The sequence below is a fragment of the Ahaetulla prasina genome, chromosome 4 (assembly GCF_028640845.1).
Source record: "Ahaetulla prasina isolate Xishuangbanna chromosome 4, ASM2864084v1, whole genome shotgun sequence".
NCBI lineage: Eukaryota > Metazoa > Chordata > Lepidosauria > Squamata > Colubridae > Ahaetulla > Ahaetulla prasina.
The window spans coordinates 16,590,616-16,608,143 of NC_080542.1; the positions used below are offsets into that span (position 1 = coordinate 16,590,616).

General features: G+C 46.1%; 1 protein-coding gene across 2 annotated transcripts in view; it reads right to left on the bottom strand.

Moving 5' to 3' along the window:
- The window catches only part of LOC131197769 (NEDD4-binding protein 1-like), a 38,663-nt gene extending 28,712 nt beyond the window's left edge, over positions 1-9,951 (bottom strand). The window contains exons 1-4 of one of the 2 annotated variants that reach the window (XM_058182237.1): positions 9,854-9,951; positions 7,115-7,266; positions 6,902-6,974; positions 1,503-1,757 (exon numbers count right to left, since the gene is read on the bottom strand). In XM_058182237.1, coding sequence (XP_058038220.1) covers positions 1,503-1,757; positions 6,902-6,974; positions 7,115-7,194 — 408 coding nt within the window. In that variant the 5' untranslated portion in view covers positions 7,195-7,266; positions 9,854-9,951. Of the gene's footprint in view, positions 1-1,502; positions 1,758-6,901; positions 6,975-7,114; positions 7,459-9,853 lie in introns of those variants that run through there. The other variant, XM_058182236.1, reaches the window with a different exon arrangement.
- Positions 9,952-17,528: the final 7,577 nt, after the last annotated feature.

Here is a 17,528-nt window from a genome sequence, read left to right on the forward strand (position 1 = left end):
TTTACCTTTACCTTATTTATAATATATGTATTTGTGTGTTTATAGATATACATATACTTATAGATTTAATATAACTCTGGAGGTGGCTGCTAGTTTAATAGAAGATATCACCTTCCCACCCACTTGGTTCTATGCTTCCCAGTTGCCCATCTTTTTTTACAAATCATATTGATGTATTTTCTTTGTTTTCTTTTTGATTGTTTTCTTTTTTTCCCTTTAATTGTTTTATTGTTCTATTTTACTTTTGCTTAGTTTAAATTTCCTTTTTATATCTTCATTTTTTATGGATACAGGATGAGCCACTCAGAGTAGGCCTATGGCAAGGTAGCCAGCAAATAAATTGTAATAATAATAACAATAACAATAATAATACTGTAGTAATAGTAACAAGGGATGCAGTGGCTTAGTGGGTAAGACACTGAGCTTGTCGATCAAAAGGTCGGCAGTTCAGCAGTTTGAATCCCTAGTGCCGCGTAACGGGGTGAGCTCCCGTTATTTGTCCCAGCTTCTGCCAACCTAGCAGTTCGAAAGCATGTAAAAAATGCTAGTAGAAAAATAGGGACCACCTTTGGTGGGAAAGTAACAGCATTCCGTGCGCCTTTGCCGTTTTTGACTAGCCAATCTAATCAAGTGTATTGTTTCAACTACTTCAAATAAGCAATATTGGCTTAAAATATTTTTGGAAAACTAAGGAAAACATAAAACAACACTGAAGCAGTCCCAGCACTGTGTCAAGTGATCCTAGGAATCCTTGCATAGGGCAATTTTTGTCCACACTGGACTTCACAAAATTACAAAGTACAGCGTTACGTAAATAAGGAACTAAATCCACCTTGGGCTTTCATATTAAACATTTCTCCCCGAAGTTGGAGGAAAACACATCAATCAATATTGTCCCGAAAGTTCTTTTCAATAGGCAACTAGACTTTCTTGAAGGGGGGGGGGGTGTTCTTTGAAAATGTTTCGCTTCTCATCCAAGAAGCTTCTTCAGTTCTGCTTGAATAATGTGGAATGGAAGGATTTATATTCTTTGTAGACTTCTGGTCGTGAGCACTAAGTCTTGTTTGCTATTTAGCTCTGTCATGGAGGACAAACCCCTTAAGTGGAATCTCCTTCAAGTCAACCTCAATTCATAGCGACTTCAAGGCTGAGCCCACGTCATTTTCTCAGTAAAGCAGCTTTTCCAACATCCCAACCTAGTTTACAGACCTCGGCTTTCCAAAAAAGTAATCCAAGTTTTTTCAGATTCAGATGACCACCCTTAGCTAGGTGACAGAAGTTAGGAAACAAAACCACCAAGCCAGGCCTTGTGGGAAAAAATGGCTGCTAATCAGACTGGGTAATGCCTTCTCCTGAAATAACACTGGCCTGCATTTAGAGAGGGCTACATACCTCCAGGTGGCCTGGAGACTTTGTTCCCACAATGGCAAAACAAGAGAAGATCATGATAAACCGCTTTTATAGGCATTAAACCTGGATCACGGATCAGCTGTTTGCCTGACCTTTGCCCTGTGAAGTTTCCCTTGGCTTCCTTGCAACTGCAACCAGATCTTCCTTGCTCCTTTGGGGTCCGATCCCAGCACCCCCATGACATTCAGCTCCACCTGAAAGAGGCGCTCGATCTGGGGACGGTGTTGCATCAACATCTCCTGAGCCTCCTCGGCCACCGCGAATTCGTCAAGGATCGTGGCGTTCGGCATGATGGAAGCCCGCGTCGGCCAGCTGTTGAAGACCCAAGTCACTACGTGGCTAATAAGCTGCGGGGAAGGGAAATCAAGCTGATTAAAAGGGCCATGGGTGAGAGGTGAAAGCGAAGTGAAAACAAGGGAGCAGAGACACAACGGATACGGCTGCTGAAAAGCTTTTTCCAGTCCCTTAGTAACCATGAAACATCAACACCTGCATACTCCGTGCCCTTTGGAAGGACACAGCAGACTGATAAAATGTGCCAAATCCAATCCACGCATCCAGCTGACTATGCAAAGCAGCCTAATAATATTTGATTCTCACCAGGCTCAAGGTTGACTCAGCCTTCCATCCTTCCGAGGTGGGTAAAATGAGGACCCAGATCGTTTGGGGGGGGGGAAATAGGGTGACCCTGTAAACAGCTTTAGAGAGGGCTGTAAAGCACTATATGGGTCTACGTGCTATTGTTATTCAAGGTCCCATGACTGGAAAAAAAGAAAGGAGGAGGGACGTAGAATGGAGGGAGTGGCAATATTCAGAAAAGCTGACCAGTTTAATGAAAAGAAGGACCAGGGGTGATCTGATAGCAGTGTTCCAATATCTCAGGGGTTGCCACAAAGAAGAGGGAGTCAAGCTGTTCTCTAAAGCCCCTGAGGGCAGGACAAGAAGCAATGGGTGGAAACTAATCAAGGAGAGAAGCAACTTAGAACTAAGGAGAAATTTCATGATAGTCAGAACAATTAATCAAAGGAACAACTTGTCTCCAGAAGTTGTAAATGTTCCAACACTGGAAGTTTTTTTAAAAAAAGAGATCGGAGAACCATTTCTCTGAAATGGTATATAAGGTTTCCTGCCTAAGCAGGGGGTTGGACTAGAAAACTTCCAAGGTCCCTTCCAACTCTGTTATTCTAACTAGCTGCCCCCTCCCCTAAGGAAGCATTACATTTCTTCTCTCGCGATTTGCAAACTGCAGCTGGATGGAACAATTTGCAAACTCCAGCTTTTGCACTAATAAGAGGGGCTCCTGTGAACTAAAGTGGCAGGCTTTATCATAAAAATTACCCTTTGGAGTTGAAAGGAATCTGCCAATGGTGCTGACCTGCGACCCTTATTTGTATACAATAGCAAAGGGCATACAAACGAGAAAGGCAATTCTGTAGAAGTCAAATTAGGGGTCTTTCCCATAGGAATAGTAGTCTAAACGCTCGACTTCATCCAAATCAGGTGTATTCAACCTACGGCTCATGGGCCATATGTGGTCCCAGATAGCCAGCGAAACAGCCTCACAATAATTTTAAAATTATTATGTTATTTGTATACATTAACTATTTTAGATATTTTAGCCGAAAACAAGCGAAGAAGTCAGATGCCCATGCTCTCAATGTTTAGCTTGAAGAAATAAGTTTCGATTCCCGAAGCCTATATAATGCTGATCTCATTTTCCAGGAAGAGGGCGGGGGAAAAAAAAGCTTGATTTCAAAGACAAATACAATTATTATGTTATACAGGTAGTGCTCGACTTACAACCGTTCATTAAGTGACTGTTCAAAGTTACAACGGCACTGGAAAAAAGTGGTCTAGGACCGTTTTTCGCAGTTACGACCGCTGCAGCATCCCCATGAACACGTGATCAAAATTCAGATGCTTGGCAACTGGTTCGCATTTACGACCGTCGCTGCGTCCCAAGGTCCTGTGATCACTTTTTGAGACCTTCTGATGAGCAAAGTCAATAGGGAAGCCAGATTGACTTCACAACCCGGTTACTAATTTATCAATTGCAGTCGATAAATTGTTATTCCAAACTGAGGCAAGAAAGGTCGCAAAACGTGGCAAAGCTCATCTAACAAATGTCTCGCTTAGCAACAGAAATTTCAGGCTCCACCGTGGTCGTAAGTCGAGGACTGCCTGTATAATATAGTGATCGCAAGGCAAGGAAAAGGATACGACGTAAAAGCACTGAAGGGCCTATGTGAAATCATCTTTAAAGCACAAAATCAGATTTAAAGGCCCCGCCGGAGATTTGGGCCAATTTTTTCCATTCATGCCAACCTCCCTCACGGAGGTTGTTTCTTTAAGCTTAAAATTTCGGTATATTTGTCAGATTTAATAATCCTGCCTTTCCTCAGGGAGATCAAAGGGGAAGGCAAACTCCACACACCTCAGTTAAACGATCAGCTGAGGATGTCAAAGGTTCAAAAGATCAGCGGATTGTAAAAAAAAGGAAAGCAAATGTAAACTACCAAGGGCCACCTTCAATTCTCAGAAACACATAAAATAACAAGAGTTTGAAGGGATCTTGGAGGTCTTCTAGTCCAATTCATGGCCACCGGCCTCCCTTCATCCCACTGGGCTGGGTACCCACCCAGAAGGTGGGGTGGAGGAATTCTGGCCCACTGGAACCTTAAAAGCCAGGGAATGCAAAAACGCAGCCACTTCCATGCCAAGGGGATTTTTCTCACTTATTTTCATTGCTGCGTGTGGCAAAGCAAAAGGAGAAACCAAAACAACAACAACAACAACGAAAAGTTGACTCGGCGTTTTCACGGAAAAGGGCAGACCGAATAAATATCCTCAGGACAAAAGCGCCATCATCCCGAAAAACAGGGATCTCCCAAAAAGCAAAGATCTCCCCCACCCACCCACCCACCCACCCGAAAAAAAGAGAGAGAAACGACAACCGCAGGGGGATCCCCAAAGTTGCCAATGCTCCAACGCTGGAAGTTTTTAAAGAACCATTGGTCTGAAACGGTTGTAGGGTTTCCTGCCCAGGCAAGTGCGGGGGTGGAGGGGGGGGGGTGGACTAGAAGACCTCCAAGGTCCCTTCCAACTCTTTGTTATTCTAACTAGCTGCCCCCTCCCCTAAGGAAGCATTACATTTCTTCTCTCGCGATTTGCAAACTGCAGCTGGATGGAACAATTTGCAAACTCCAGCTTTTGCACTAATAAGAGGGGCTCCTGTGAACTAAAGTGGCAGGCTTTATCATAAAAATTACCCTTTGGAGTTGAAAGGAATCTGCCAATGGTGCTGACCTGCGACCCTTATTTGTATACAATAGCAAAGGGCATACAAACGAGAAAGGCAATTCTGTAGAAGTCAAATTAGGGGTCTTTCCCATAGGAATAGTAGTCTAAACGCTCGACTTCATCCAAATCAGGTGTATTCAACCTACGGCTCATGGGCCATATGTGGTCCCAGATAGCCAGCGAAACAGCCTCACAATAATTTTAAAATTATTATGTTATTTGTATACATTAACTATTTTAGATATTTTAGCCGAAAACAAGCGAAGAAGTCAGATGCCCATGCTCTCAATGTTTAGCTTGAAGAAATAAGTTTCGATTCCCGAAGCCTATATAATGCTGATCTCATTTTCCAGGAAGAGGGCGGGGGGAAAAAAAGCTTGATTTCAAAGACAAATACAATTATTATGTTATACAGGTAGTGCTCGACTTACAACCGTTCATTAAGTGACTGTTCAAAGTTACAACGGCACTGGAAAAAAGTGGTCTATGACCGTTTTTCGCAGTTACGACTGCTGCAGCATCCCCATGAACACGTGATCAAAATTCAGATGCTTGGCAACTGGTTCGCATTTACGACCGTCGCTGCGTCCCAAGGTCCTGTGATCACTTTTTGAGACCTTCTGATGAGCAAAGTCAATAGGGAAGCCAGATTGACTTCACAACCCGGTTACTAATTTATCAATTGCAGTCGATAAATTGTTATTCCAAACTGAGGCAAGAAAGGTCGCAAAACGTGGCAAAGCTCATCTAACAAATGTCTCGCTTAGCAACAGAAATTTCAGGCTCCACCGTGGTCGTAAGTCGAGGACTGCCTGTATAATATAGTGATCGCAAGGCAAGGAAAAGGATACGACGTAAAAGCACTGAAGGGCCTATGTGAAATCATCTTTAAAGCACAAAATCAGATTTAAAGGCCCCGCCGGAGATTTGGGCCAATTTTTTCCATTCATGCCAACCTCCCTCACGGAGGTTGTTTTTTTAAGCTTAAAATTTCGGTATATTTGTCAGATTTAATAATCCTGCCTTTCCTCAGGGAGATCAAAGGGGAAGGCAAACTCCACACGCCTCAGTTAAACGATCAGCTGAGGATGTCAAAGGTTCAAAAGATCAGCGGATTGTAAAAAAAAGGAAAGCAAATGTAAACTACCAAAGGCCACCTTCAATTCTCAGAAACACATAAAATAACAAGAGTCTGAAGGGACCTTGGAGGTCTTCTAGTCCAATTCATGGCCACCGGCCTCCCTTCATCCCACTGGGCTGGGTACCCACCCAGAAGGTGGGGTGGAGGAATTCTGGCCCACTGGAACCTTAAAAGCCAGGGAATGCAAAAACGCAGCCACTTCCATGCCAAGGGGATTTTTCTCACTTATTTTCATTGCTGCGTGTGGCAAAGCAAAAGGAGAAACCAAAACAACAACAACAACAACGAAAAGTTGACTCGGCGTTTTCACGGAAAAGGGCAGACCGAATAAATATCCTCAGGACAAAAGTGCCATCATCCCGAAAAACAGGGATCTCCCAAAAAGAAAAGAAAAAAAAAAAAAGCAAAGATCTCTCCCACCCACCCGAAAAAAGAGAGAGAAACGACAACCGCAGGGGGATCCCCAAAGTTGCCAATGCTCCAACGCTGGAAGTTTTTAAAGAACCATTGGTCTGAAACGGTTGTAGGGTTTCCTGCCTAGGCAAGTGCGGGGGTGGAGGGGGGGGGTTGGACTAGAAGACCTCCAAGGTCCCTTCCAACTCTTTGTTATTCTATATTCTTCGGGGCAAACCAGTCTCGGCTAACGACTTGCCACTCCCACCACACACCACACTTTGCGGTGAACAGGGGTGGGTGGGCTTTTCCCTCTCTGCCCCGACGATCTGACCGAAGAGACCCCCACCCCCCTCCTCCACCGCGCCTTGCCTCCAAACTGACCCCCATTCGCTTCTCTTTTGGTCCTCGGGATGATCGCCAACCCGGCGCCCCCCGCCCGAGATCCACCACGAGCCCAGTGGTCGGTTGGAGATCCTTGCCCATGTCGTCATCCCGGTGGTGGCGGTGGCGAGACAGGGATTGCCCAAGCGACCCCCTCTCTCCCTACCAGCACGACCCTCCCCCTTTTCCCATTTGCGAGGAGAGGGGTTTTTTTTAAGTCCCCCCAAAATCGTGCGCTCTGCCCCTGATCGTGCGCTCCGCCGGGCGCCTTACCCGCTGGAGTTGCCCTGGGAGCCCCAACAACGCCGAGAACCACCACTCCATCCGTTCCCATCGCCGCTGCTTTCTTCCGTGGGACGAGGCCGGGGAGGAGAGAAAGAGAGATGGGTGGCGGGGGGTCTTTTGCCTCTGCCCTGACTCCCCCCTCCCGCGAGAGAGAGAGAGAGACCACCTCCGCGCGCCCCCCCCAAACACGACGCAGCAAACCTGGCGCTCTCAAGTTTCAGCTTCCATCTTAACGCCAAGCGGAAGCGCCCGACGGCTTGTGCAGAGCCGGAGTTTCCCATCTGGGCGGCGCGTCTCGAGGGGGGAAGAGGAGAAGGTGGTGGCTGCTCCCGTGGCGGCGGTAACTTCCTGCCCTGGCCAGGGAGAAAGAGGTTTCTGAACATGGACAGAGTGCCGCTTCTCTCTCTTCGTTGCCCCCTCTCATTCTCTCTCTGTCCCCCTCTCTTCCCTGCCTTTTTTGTCATTCTCTTTTTTCCTTTCTTCCCCACCTCCCTCTCATTCTGTCTTCCCTGCCCTCATTTTTTTCCCTCTCTTCCCTGCCCTCCTCTCATTCTCTCTCTTCCCTGCCGTCCTCTCATTCGCTCTCTTCCCTGCCCTCCCCATTCTGTCTCTCTTCCCCGCCTCCCTCATTCTCTCTCTCTTCCCTGCCCTCCCCATTCTGTCTCTCTTCCCTGCCCTCCTCTCATTCTCTCTTCCTCGCCTCCCCCTTTCTTTCTCTTCCTCTTCCCAGCCCCCTCTCATTCTCTCTCCTCCCTCTCACTTTCCCTTTTGCAGAGGTGTGTGGGTTTCTCAGCGCCCAATGCATACAGCAATGTTATAATTCATTCAGAAATTATTTGATCGCCCAAATTGTTTGTCTGTCTATCTACCTATATATCATCTATCTACCCACTTATCTACCTACCTACCTAATCTATCATCTATCTCCATTCATCTACCTATTTTTTATCTATTATCTATCTATCCAATCTATCTACCATCTATTTATCATCTATATCATCTATCCATCTATTATCTATCTACCCACTTATTCATCCACCCATCATCTATCCCTATGCCTCCCCCTTTCTCTCTCTTTCCTTCCCTCCTCCCCCTTTGCAAAGATGCATGTTTTTTTCTCTGCGCCCAGGCATCTAGCTGGGTTTACACAATCACACACAATGTACTGATTATCTGATTATCTGGTGCAGTCTCCCAAGCAAATGTTGTTTGTAAAGGCTTTCGGGAGGCGGGGGTGGGGGTGGGGGGATTGCATGCATGTGACCGTGTGAGTTATTACCTTCCTCCCTTCCAGTCCTTTCAGATGGTTAATTCTTCAATGAATCCTCAACTCTGGGCAAAGGGTGAGTTGAGTAACTAGCTAAAAACTGGGTAAACAAAAGTCACACGTGTCCCTCAAGTTGAATGTGTGATTGTACAGTATTGTGTGGCTGCTAGATTGCCCCTGTAGGTAATTCTTGTTCTGTTGCCTTTGCAAAATGAATGACTACAATTAAAAAAGAAGCTTCATATAGAACCTCTGGACTGCCAAAGTGTGTGATTGTGTGGCCTTGTTGTGGCCTTGTTGCAGTGCCCAGGATCCAGTCTCCACAAAACTCCCCAAGCCGAGAACCAGCTTAGTCTAGCCTCAGTTTCCTGCCTGCAAACCTTTTCTGCAATGCTCTGGGGTGAAACTAGTTCAGGACACCGTGAGAAGTTTCTTAACCTGCAAGCAGCTAAAATAATAATCCTCCGCAAGGCTAAACAGAAGCATGAAATTTGTCGAACGGCTCACAGCCCCCTCCTGCCTTTTTGATGTCACTGCATTGCCGTGACATCCTGAGAAACCCCCTTTAAAAAAAAACAAAACCCAACACACACACACACACCCAGGAAAAGGTTAAGGTGCAAAATGCTCCACTTCTGGTTTCAATCAGCTATGTCGCAATCCAGATGTTGCATTTAATTTCCGTCCCTTCTTTCCATTTTTCTTTGCCACTGGGGCTCCTTGAGTTTGCTCTGTGACGTTTGTGGGGTTTTTCCACCCCCCACCCCGGACTTCTGCTCCCCCCTTCAAACCCCTCTTGTACTTCTGCAAACCTCCTCCAGTTGATGAAACCATCCCACCAGCAGAAATTCCATCCCCTCCCCCAAATCTTTGGCAATCATACTTACAATCAGGGGTGGGCTGCTGGGGGTTCACAGGGGTTCGGGAGAACCTCTAGCTAAGATTCTGTGCAGTTCAGAGAACCCCCAAATCCCACTGGCCCCACCCCATCCTGCCCCTCCCAGGAGTCTCCACATGGCCCATTTTGGATGCAGGTAAGTGCAGGGCATGCACAGGGCTCGGGGAAGGCGAAAAAGGAGCTACTGGAAGTTCGGGAAGGCCAGAAATGGGCCTATTCCCGGCCTCCAGAGCCTGGGGAGGCAGTTTTCGCTCTCCCAGAGGCTCAAGGAAAACCTCTGGAGCCTGTGGTGCAGGGGTGAAATGTTCCCGGTTCGGACCGGATCGGGAAATTTGGTAGCAATAGTGGCAGGTGGTTCGGAGAACCAGTAGCAAAAATCCCTGCCCCCCCCCCTTGCCCATCTGAGCCAAGCAATCATCAGAGCCTTTAAAAAAAAAAAAAAACTTTTAAAAGCATTTTTTTAACAACCTTTTCGGCCTAAGAGGTTGTGCAAAAAAAATGCTTTTAATGGGTTAAAACAAGGCTCTGACGATCCCAGCTGAGGTGCCTGACAGTCGGAGGCTTTTTTTTTTTTTTTTTACTTTTAAAAGCATTTTTTAAAAGGTAAAAAAGCTGAAACCTGCTAGGCAAAACTGGGGAGTTTAGGCAAAAAATGGGGGGGGGAGTTTGTGAGAGAGAGAGAGAGAGAGAGAAAGGAAGGAAGAAAAAAAAAAGGAAGAAAGGAAGGAAGGAAGGAGGGAGGGAATAAAAAGGAGAGGAAGGAAAGACTACAAACCTGGCACTAGATGCAGCTTCAGAGGATAATCCAGGGCTGGAAAGGACCTGAAAATCATCTAATCCAACCCGGCTCCAGCAGGACTTTGTAAGTTTCTGTCTTTTGATCCCCCAGTAACATAGCCACACCCACCCAGTCACATGACCCCACCAAGCCATACCCACAGAACCTGTAGGAAAGAAATTTAGATTTCACCACTGCCAGGGAGGGCAAAAATGCCCCCTCCCCCGCATGGTGCAGGAGACCGACTAGGCCATGCCCACCATGGCCACACCCACCCAGCAACCCGGCAAAGAACCCCTTGCTGAAATTTTTGAAGCCCACCCCTGGGTAAAGCCATGTGATGCCTCGCTTAACAAGCACACCACTTAATGGCAAATTTTCCAGTCTACAATGTGGCTGTCAGGGTCCTCCAATGATATCATGTCTCCAAATAGCTTCCTGTAGCTCTTGAGGGCCGTCTGAGCCCTCAGGGAAAGCTAATATAAGGTGAGAACATTTCCTGTCTGTAGGCAAGATATCCAGACAAAGGAACTGAGATTAACACAATAACATAGTTGGAAAGGACCTTGGAGGTCTTCTAACCCAACCCTCTGTCAGGCAGGAGAGCCTATACCGTTTTTAGACAAACGGCTGTCCAATCTTTTCTTAAAAACCTCCAAGGATGAAGCAGCCACAACTTTTGAATGCAAGCTCCACTGGTTAATTAATCCACTGGTTAAAGCGTATCTTTTCTTTTATGTACCCTGAGAGCATATGCACCAAGACAAATTCCTTGTGTGTCCAATCACACTTGGCCAATAAAATTCTATTCTATTCTAATTGTCCTCACTGTTAGGAAGTTTCTCCTTAATTCCAGTATAGGAAGTAGAAAAAGGGCAGAATATTACATTTCCCTGGATGAGAAATGGAGAAACATGTTTTAAGGACAAAGCAGCTCCCTGCAGCTTCCAGCCTCCCCCCACCTTTGTTAATGGGCCAGAGGCAGAAACTCATTCTCCCTACCTTTGTCAATGGACCATCATCTGCAACACAATAGGACCCATCTAGCAACAGAAACTCACCACATGACACCTGGGAAGATTACATCAGCCAGCAAGGCTAGCTAAGACCCCCAACCCCTGGGAGTCTGACAACCAATCAGGACACTCTTCCTGTGCCCTTAGAAGTTCAAAGTTTAGAGAGAGCATAAAGCCAGGGTGCGCACAGCACCTTTTTCTGTTCAGGAACTCAAGCCATGTGAACCTGACCACCATTAAACCATCTTTCCAAGCAGCCTCCACGTTTCCAGTGTCTTTCCCCCCCACTTGGAACTGAACCCAGATGGACGTTTTCTTCCAACATTTCCAGTGTCTTTTTCCCCACTTGGAACTGTACCCAGATGGACATTTCTTCCAACAATTTCATTTAGTGACCACTTACAACGGCACTGAAAAAAGGTGACTTATGACTATTTTTCACACTTATGACTTTTGCAGCATCCCCACGGTCATGTGATCAAAATTCCATCAGTTGGCAACTGACTCATATTTACGACGGTCGCGGTGTCCCGGAGGTCATGCAATCCCCTTTTACAATGTTCGGACAAGGCCGAGTTAATGGGGAAGTCAGATTCACTTAATAACCCAGGTTGGCTAAAGGAAAAACTGCAGTGATTCGCTTAACAACTGTGGCTTGAAAGCTTGTAAAATGGGGCAAAACTTCACTTAACAAATGTCTCACTTAGCAACAGAAACATTAGGCTCAATTGCGGTCCTAAGACGAGGACTGGACATTCAACTTTTTTGTAGATTGAAAGTTTAGTTTTCGTCTCCAATTATGGGACAGAATCGTACAGAAAAATAGAAATTCGGCGCTTTGAAATTGAAAAATTCAAGCATAAATGTCTTTGTTTAAGGAGAGTCTCAGTCATCCAGGTCCTGATTGTCCCAAAGGTTGCCTTTTTATTTTTCAAGAGGCAACTGGACTTCCTGATTTTTCTTTGAAGATGTTTTGCTTCTCATTCGAGAAACTGAAGAAGTTGCCTCTGGAAAAAAACGCACCTTTGGGACAATTCAAGCATATGCGTGTGTTTGTTTAGAAATCTTCCTATATTCAGTGGCGATTCTTTCTACCTTGCAATCGTACAAGACTGGCATCTCCCACCCACAAGACTGGCCAAGATGTGCAAAAACTGCTCACCGAAATGTTGGAAATGTAAAGCAACACTAGGCACTTATTATCATATGTGGTGAGGATGCCCAAAAGCCAAGGACTTTTGGCTCCAAATGAAACAGTGGCTAGAAGAGATGTTAAACCAGACGATTGATATGACGCCAGAACTCTTCCTTCTGTCTATAGTAAGTGTAGAGATTATATGTGCAGGTTGTTTGGATGGCTGACCACTAGATGGCAGACCACTACAACTGGACCACAAGGTAAACTTTAGTCTCTTACCTATGACTCATCCCCAGGGAATCTCTGCCCTTGGAAAGACCCTGACACACACTGGTACCAGCCAAGGTATATCATAGCAGGTATCTATCTCAGTTTAGCACTCATTGAATAGGCAGCACCTCAGCCAATCATATATTGTTTTATTGTACATGCATCTTCGCTGACCTATCATGATGCTAAATGTATGTATCCCCTTGCATGGATTATAATAAAAGGGAGCTTTGGATTTGTCTCTGGGCTCCCATCCCAAGGAAGAACGCGCGTTCGACTCTTTTTTCATGGGAGACCACCACAAGTAAGGGATAATTACAAAAAAAGAAGAAATATATCTTATGGTACACATATTAATGGCAGCGAGGTTGATATTCGCACAAAATTGGAAATGCAGAGAGAACGCACAGGAGGCAGAAATAATAAAATATTGACCTGTGCAGAAATGGACAAGATAACAATGGAGCTCAAAGATTCGGAATTCTGTGTAACCTGAAATACGTTTTATAAATGGCTAGAGAAAAGGAGGAATGTAGGAATAGAGAATTAGAAACAAAGTGAAGAAAACGGGAGAAAATAATAATAATAATACAATCGTACAAGACTTTATTGAATTAACCCCTATCCATGTTCTCAAAGGCCCTACGGAATATTTCCCCTGTTGATTAAGAAAGGGAAGAGATGGAGACGAAGATTAATGAGTGTAAGGAAAACATGTAGAACCAGATAGCCAACATACCTTGAGTTCTTTCTGATTCCTTTACACAAAAGGCTAAAAGACTGTACTCTCCGAGCTCTGCTGAAGCATTTTGTTTCCGTTCAGTGAATTAAAGGTTGCTCCTAGGAGATTCTCCTTTATTTCAGCACTTCCTCCTGCTGGGTTGAGAAATCCCAAGAGGGAGCAATTGTCGGGAAGACTTTTCAGGGGCCAGCCCAAAAGCTTTTGCAGACCGGAGGTGGCCTTGGGCAACTCAGTTTCTGCACCTCGATGGCACAAATTGCAATCTATAAAGTGCTCGGCTATCTTTTGCACACTAAATACAGTTCTAGTATCAGATGCTGCCCAGTTACTGCTTTGAGATGGGTAGGTGGGAGGGAGGGCGGGAGGAAGGAAGGAAGGAGGAAGAAGACGGGAGAGGGAGGGAGAGGGAAGGAAGGAAGGAAGGGGAACAAGGTGATGGAGGAAGGAAGAGAGATGGGAGAGGGAGGGGAAGGGAGGGAGGGAAGGAGGGAGGAGGAAGGTGGGAAGGGGAATGGGAAGGTAAGAAGGGGAGGGAGGGAGGAAGGGAATGGGAGGGAGGGAGGGAAGAAAGGGGAACAGGAGGGTGAGGGAGGGAGGAAGAGAGATGGGAGAGGGAGGGGAAGGGAGGGAGGGAAGGAGGGAGGAGGAAGGTGGGAAAGGAAGGAAAGGAAAGAAGGAAGGGGAATGGGAGGATAAGAAGGGGAGGGAGGAAGGAAGGAAATGGGAGGGAGGGTGGGAAGAAAGGGGAACAGGAGGGTGAGGGAGGGAGGAAGAGAGATGAAAGAGGGAGGGGAAGGGAGGGAGGAGGAAGATGGGAAAGGGAGGGAGGGAGAGAGGGAGAAAGGGAGGACGGAGGGAAGGAAAGGGAATGGGAGGGTGAGGTAAGAAGGAGGAATGTAGGAATAGAGAATTAGAAACAAAGTGAAGAAAACGGAGAAAATAATAATAATAATAATACAATCGTACAAGACTTTATTGAATTAACCCCTATCCATGTTCTCAAAGGCCCTACGGAATATTTCCCTGTTGATTAAGAAAGGGAAGAGATGGAGCGAAGATTAATGAGTGTAAGGAAAACATGTAGAACCAGATAGCCAACATACCTTGAGTTCTTTCTGATTCCTTTACACAAAAGGCTAAAAGACTGTACTCTCCGAGCTCTGCTGAAGCATTTTGTTTCCGTTCAGTGAATTAAAGGTTGCTCCTAGGAGATTCTCCTTTATTTCAGCACTTCCTCCTGCTGGGTTGAGAAATCCCAAGAGGGAGCAATTGTCGGGAAGACTTTTCAGGGGCCAGCCCAAAAGCTTTTGCAGACCGGAGGTGGCCTTGGGCAACTCAGTTTCTGCACCTCGATGGCACAAATTGCAATCTATAAAGTGCTCGGCTATCTTTTGCACACTAAATACAGTTCTAGTATCAGATGCTGCCCAGTTACTGCTTTGAGATGGGTAGGTGGAAGGAAGGAAGGAAGGAAGGAGGAAGAAGACGGGAGAGGGAGGGAGAGGAAGGAAGGAAGGGGAACAAGGTGATGGAGGAAGGAAGAGAGATGGGAGAGGGAGGGAAGGAGGGAGGAAGGAGGGAGGAGGAAGGTGGGAAGGGAATGGGAAGGTAAGAAGGGAGGGAGGAGGAAGGAATGGGAGGAGGGAGGAAGAAAGGGAACAGGAGGGTGAGGAGGGAGGAAGAGATGGGAGAGGGAGGGAAGGAGGGAGGGAAGGAGGGAGGAGGAAGGTGGGAAAGGAAGGAAAGGAAAGAAGGAAGGGGAATGGGAGGATAAGAAGGGGAGGGAGGAAGGAAGGAAATGGGAGGGAGGGTGGGAAGAAAGGGGAACAGGAGGGTGAGGGAGGGAGGAAGAGAGATGAAAGAGGGAGGGGAAGGGAGGGAGGAGGAAGATGGGAAAGGGAGGGAGGGAGAGAGGGAGAAAGGGAGGACGGAGGGAAGGAAAGGGAATGGGAGGGTGAGGTAAGAAGGGAGGGAAATGGGAGTGGGAGGGAGGGAGGAAATGGTTAGAGCTCTTTCCTGCCACCCTATACCACTTTCCTACTGACCAGGCTACTCCCTCCATAGGTCTCTACAGCCTGCCTTAGCCTTTGGATTGCTCCCTTCTGGGACTCCTGTTTCGCTATTCCTTTTCCCTTGTATCGGCTACACCCAAGGTCTCGTTTTCGCCTCGGTTCTTCTTCCCCATGGATCTGTGGCCATTTCTAAGCTTTCCTCCCACCCAATGGAACTGCATCTACCTGTAATTGTTTTGGGTCCTCCAACCCAAGGTGAAGGAAAGGAGATTGCTTGACAGATCCCATATCCAAAACAATCACCCCGTCACCCCGCCCCCACCCCCCCCGGCCCCCGCTCAATAAGATCAGGAGTGACTGCTAACATAGCTCCTTTTAGGAACATTTCTCTGGTCTCTGAATACCTGAATACTATTACCGATAATAAATGATTACTGTATTTTTCGGACTATAAGACGCACCTAAATTCAGAAGAGGAAAACAACAACAAAACAGTTTTTGGCCTCCCTTTTTTCGGGTCTTTTTTTTTTTGGCCTGTTTCTAGGACATTTTTGGCCGGTTTTCAAGGCTTTTGGGGCCCATTTTTGTGGCTTTTTTCAGCCCATTTTTGAGGCTTTTTTCAGCCTGTTTTTTTCAAACAAACAGGCCAAAAAAGCCTCAAAAATGGGCCAAAAAAGTCTCGAAAACAGGCAAAAAAAAAGCCCCAAAAATGAGGCCCAAAGCCCCCAAAACAGGTCAAAAAAAGCCTCGAAAACAGGCAAAAAAAAGCCCTAAAACGGGCCAAAAGGGCCATGGTGGCTCAGGCTGTAAGATAGCCTGTTATTAAAACACAGCTGCCTACAATTACTGCAGGCTCGAGTCCCACCAGGCCCAAGGTTGACTCAGCCTTCCATCCTTTATAAGGTAGGTAAAATGAGGACCCAGATTGTTGGGGGGGCAATAAGTTGACTTTGTAAATATACAAATAGAATGAGACTATTGCCTTATACACTGTAAGCCGCCCCGAGTCTTCGGAGAAGGGCGGGATATAAATGTAAATAATAAAAAAATAATAATAATAAATAAAAAAAAGCCTCAAAAACAGGCTGAAAAATGCCTCAAAAATGGGCAAAAAAAGGCCTGAAAAAGGCCGAAAAAAGACCCGAAAACAGGGCATGTGGAGGCCAAAAAATGGCGGGGGGGGAGGGGGGGGCTTAGGCAATATTCAGTCTATAAGATGCAGAAACATTTTTGCCACCTTTTGAGAGACAAAAAAGTGTATCTTGTAGTCCGAAAAATACGGTATCCCACTTCAGACCCATTAAGTGAAGATGCTGGTTAAGGCAGAAAAAGAAGGCAACCAGCAGCCGCGTGGATGCACTCCGTTACAGAGGCAGTGTGCGCACCTTTGTAAGGCCTGAAAAGAACCAATCAGGACAAATCATCAGAGAGAAAAGCAAGAACTTCTAAAGTCAAACTGTTCAGTGAATGCAAGTAAGAACAGCTGCCAAAACTTTCTTATTTTCCAGCACCATTACGAATAATTACATTTTTTAAAAACTAAAGCTAGCAGGAATTGGATGAGCTGTGGTGGCGCGGTGGTTAGAGTGCAGTACTGCAGGCTACTTCTGCTGCCTGCCTGCTGCCTGCAATTTGGCACTTCGAATCTCACCATGCTCAAGGTTGACTCAGCTTTCCATCCTTCTGTGGTCGGTTAAATGAGGGCCCAAAATTGTTGGAGGCAATAGGCTGACTCTGTAAACTGCTTAGAGGGGGCTGGAAAGCACTGTGAAGCGGTATACAAGTCTAAGTGCTATTGCTATTATTACCTTGATCTGGATCTGGAAGCTCAGAAGCTTCCTTTTAGCTGCAGGCTGGACCATTCAAAATCACCCCAGAAAGTATTTAAATAAATAAATACCATATTTTCCGGAATATAAGATGCACTTCTTTCCCCCCTAAAAGAGGGTTAAAATTTGGGTGCGTCTTATACACTGAATGTAGCCTCGGCCACCTGTCGGCCCCTACCCTTTGGCCTCTGCCTCCCAGCAATCTGCCTCCTTGCAGCAAACAGCCCATTTCAGCTTCAGCACAGCCTGATTAGCACAAGCAGCTGATTGTAGGTTGGATCGGCCACCCAACCACCAGCTGTTTCAGGCTACAGGGATTGCCATTGCCTATTGCCGCCTCCACGTGCCCCATTTTCGGCCTCCGCTGTTTGCTGCAAGGAGGCAAATTGCTGGGAGGCAGAGGCAGATTTTTTTTTCTTGTGCTAATCAGGGTGTGCTGAAACTGAAACTGAATCAGGCTGTTTGCTGCAAGAAGAAAAATTGCTGGTAGGCAGAGGCAGATTTTTTTTTCTTATTTTCCTCCTCAAAAAAGGTAGCTGTGTCTTATAGTCCGGAGCGTCTTATACTCTGAAAAATACGGTATATTCTGCCTCTTTTAGTACTGCTAAGAAAACTAAATGGACATGTCCACAAGGTGAGTAGAACACAATCTCAACTCAAAACAA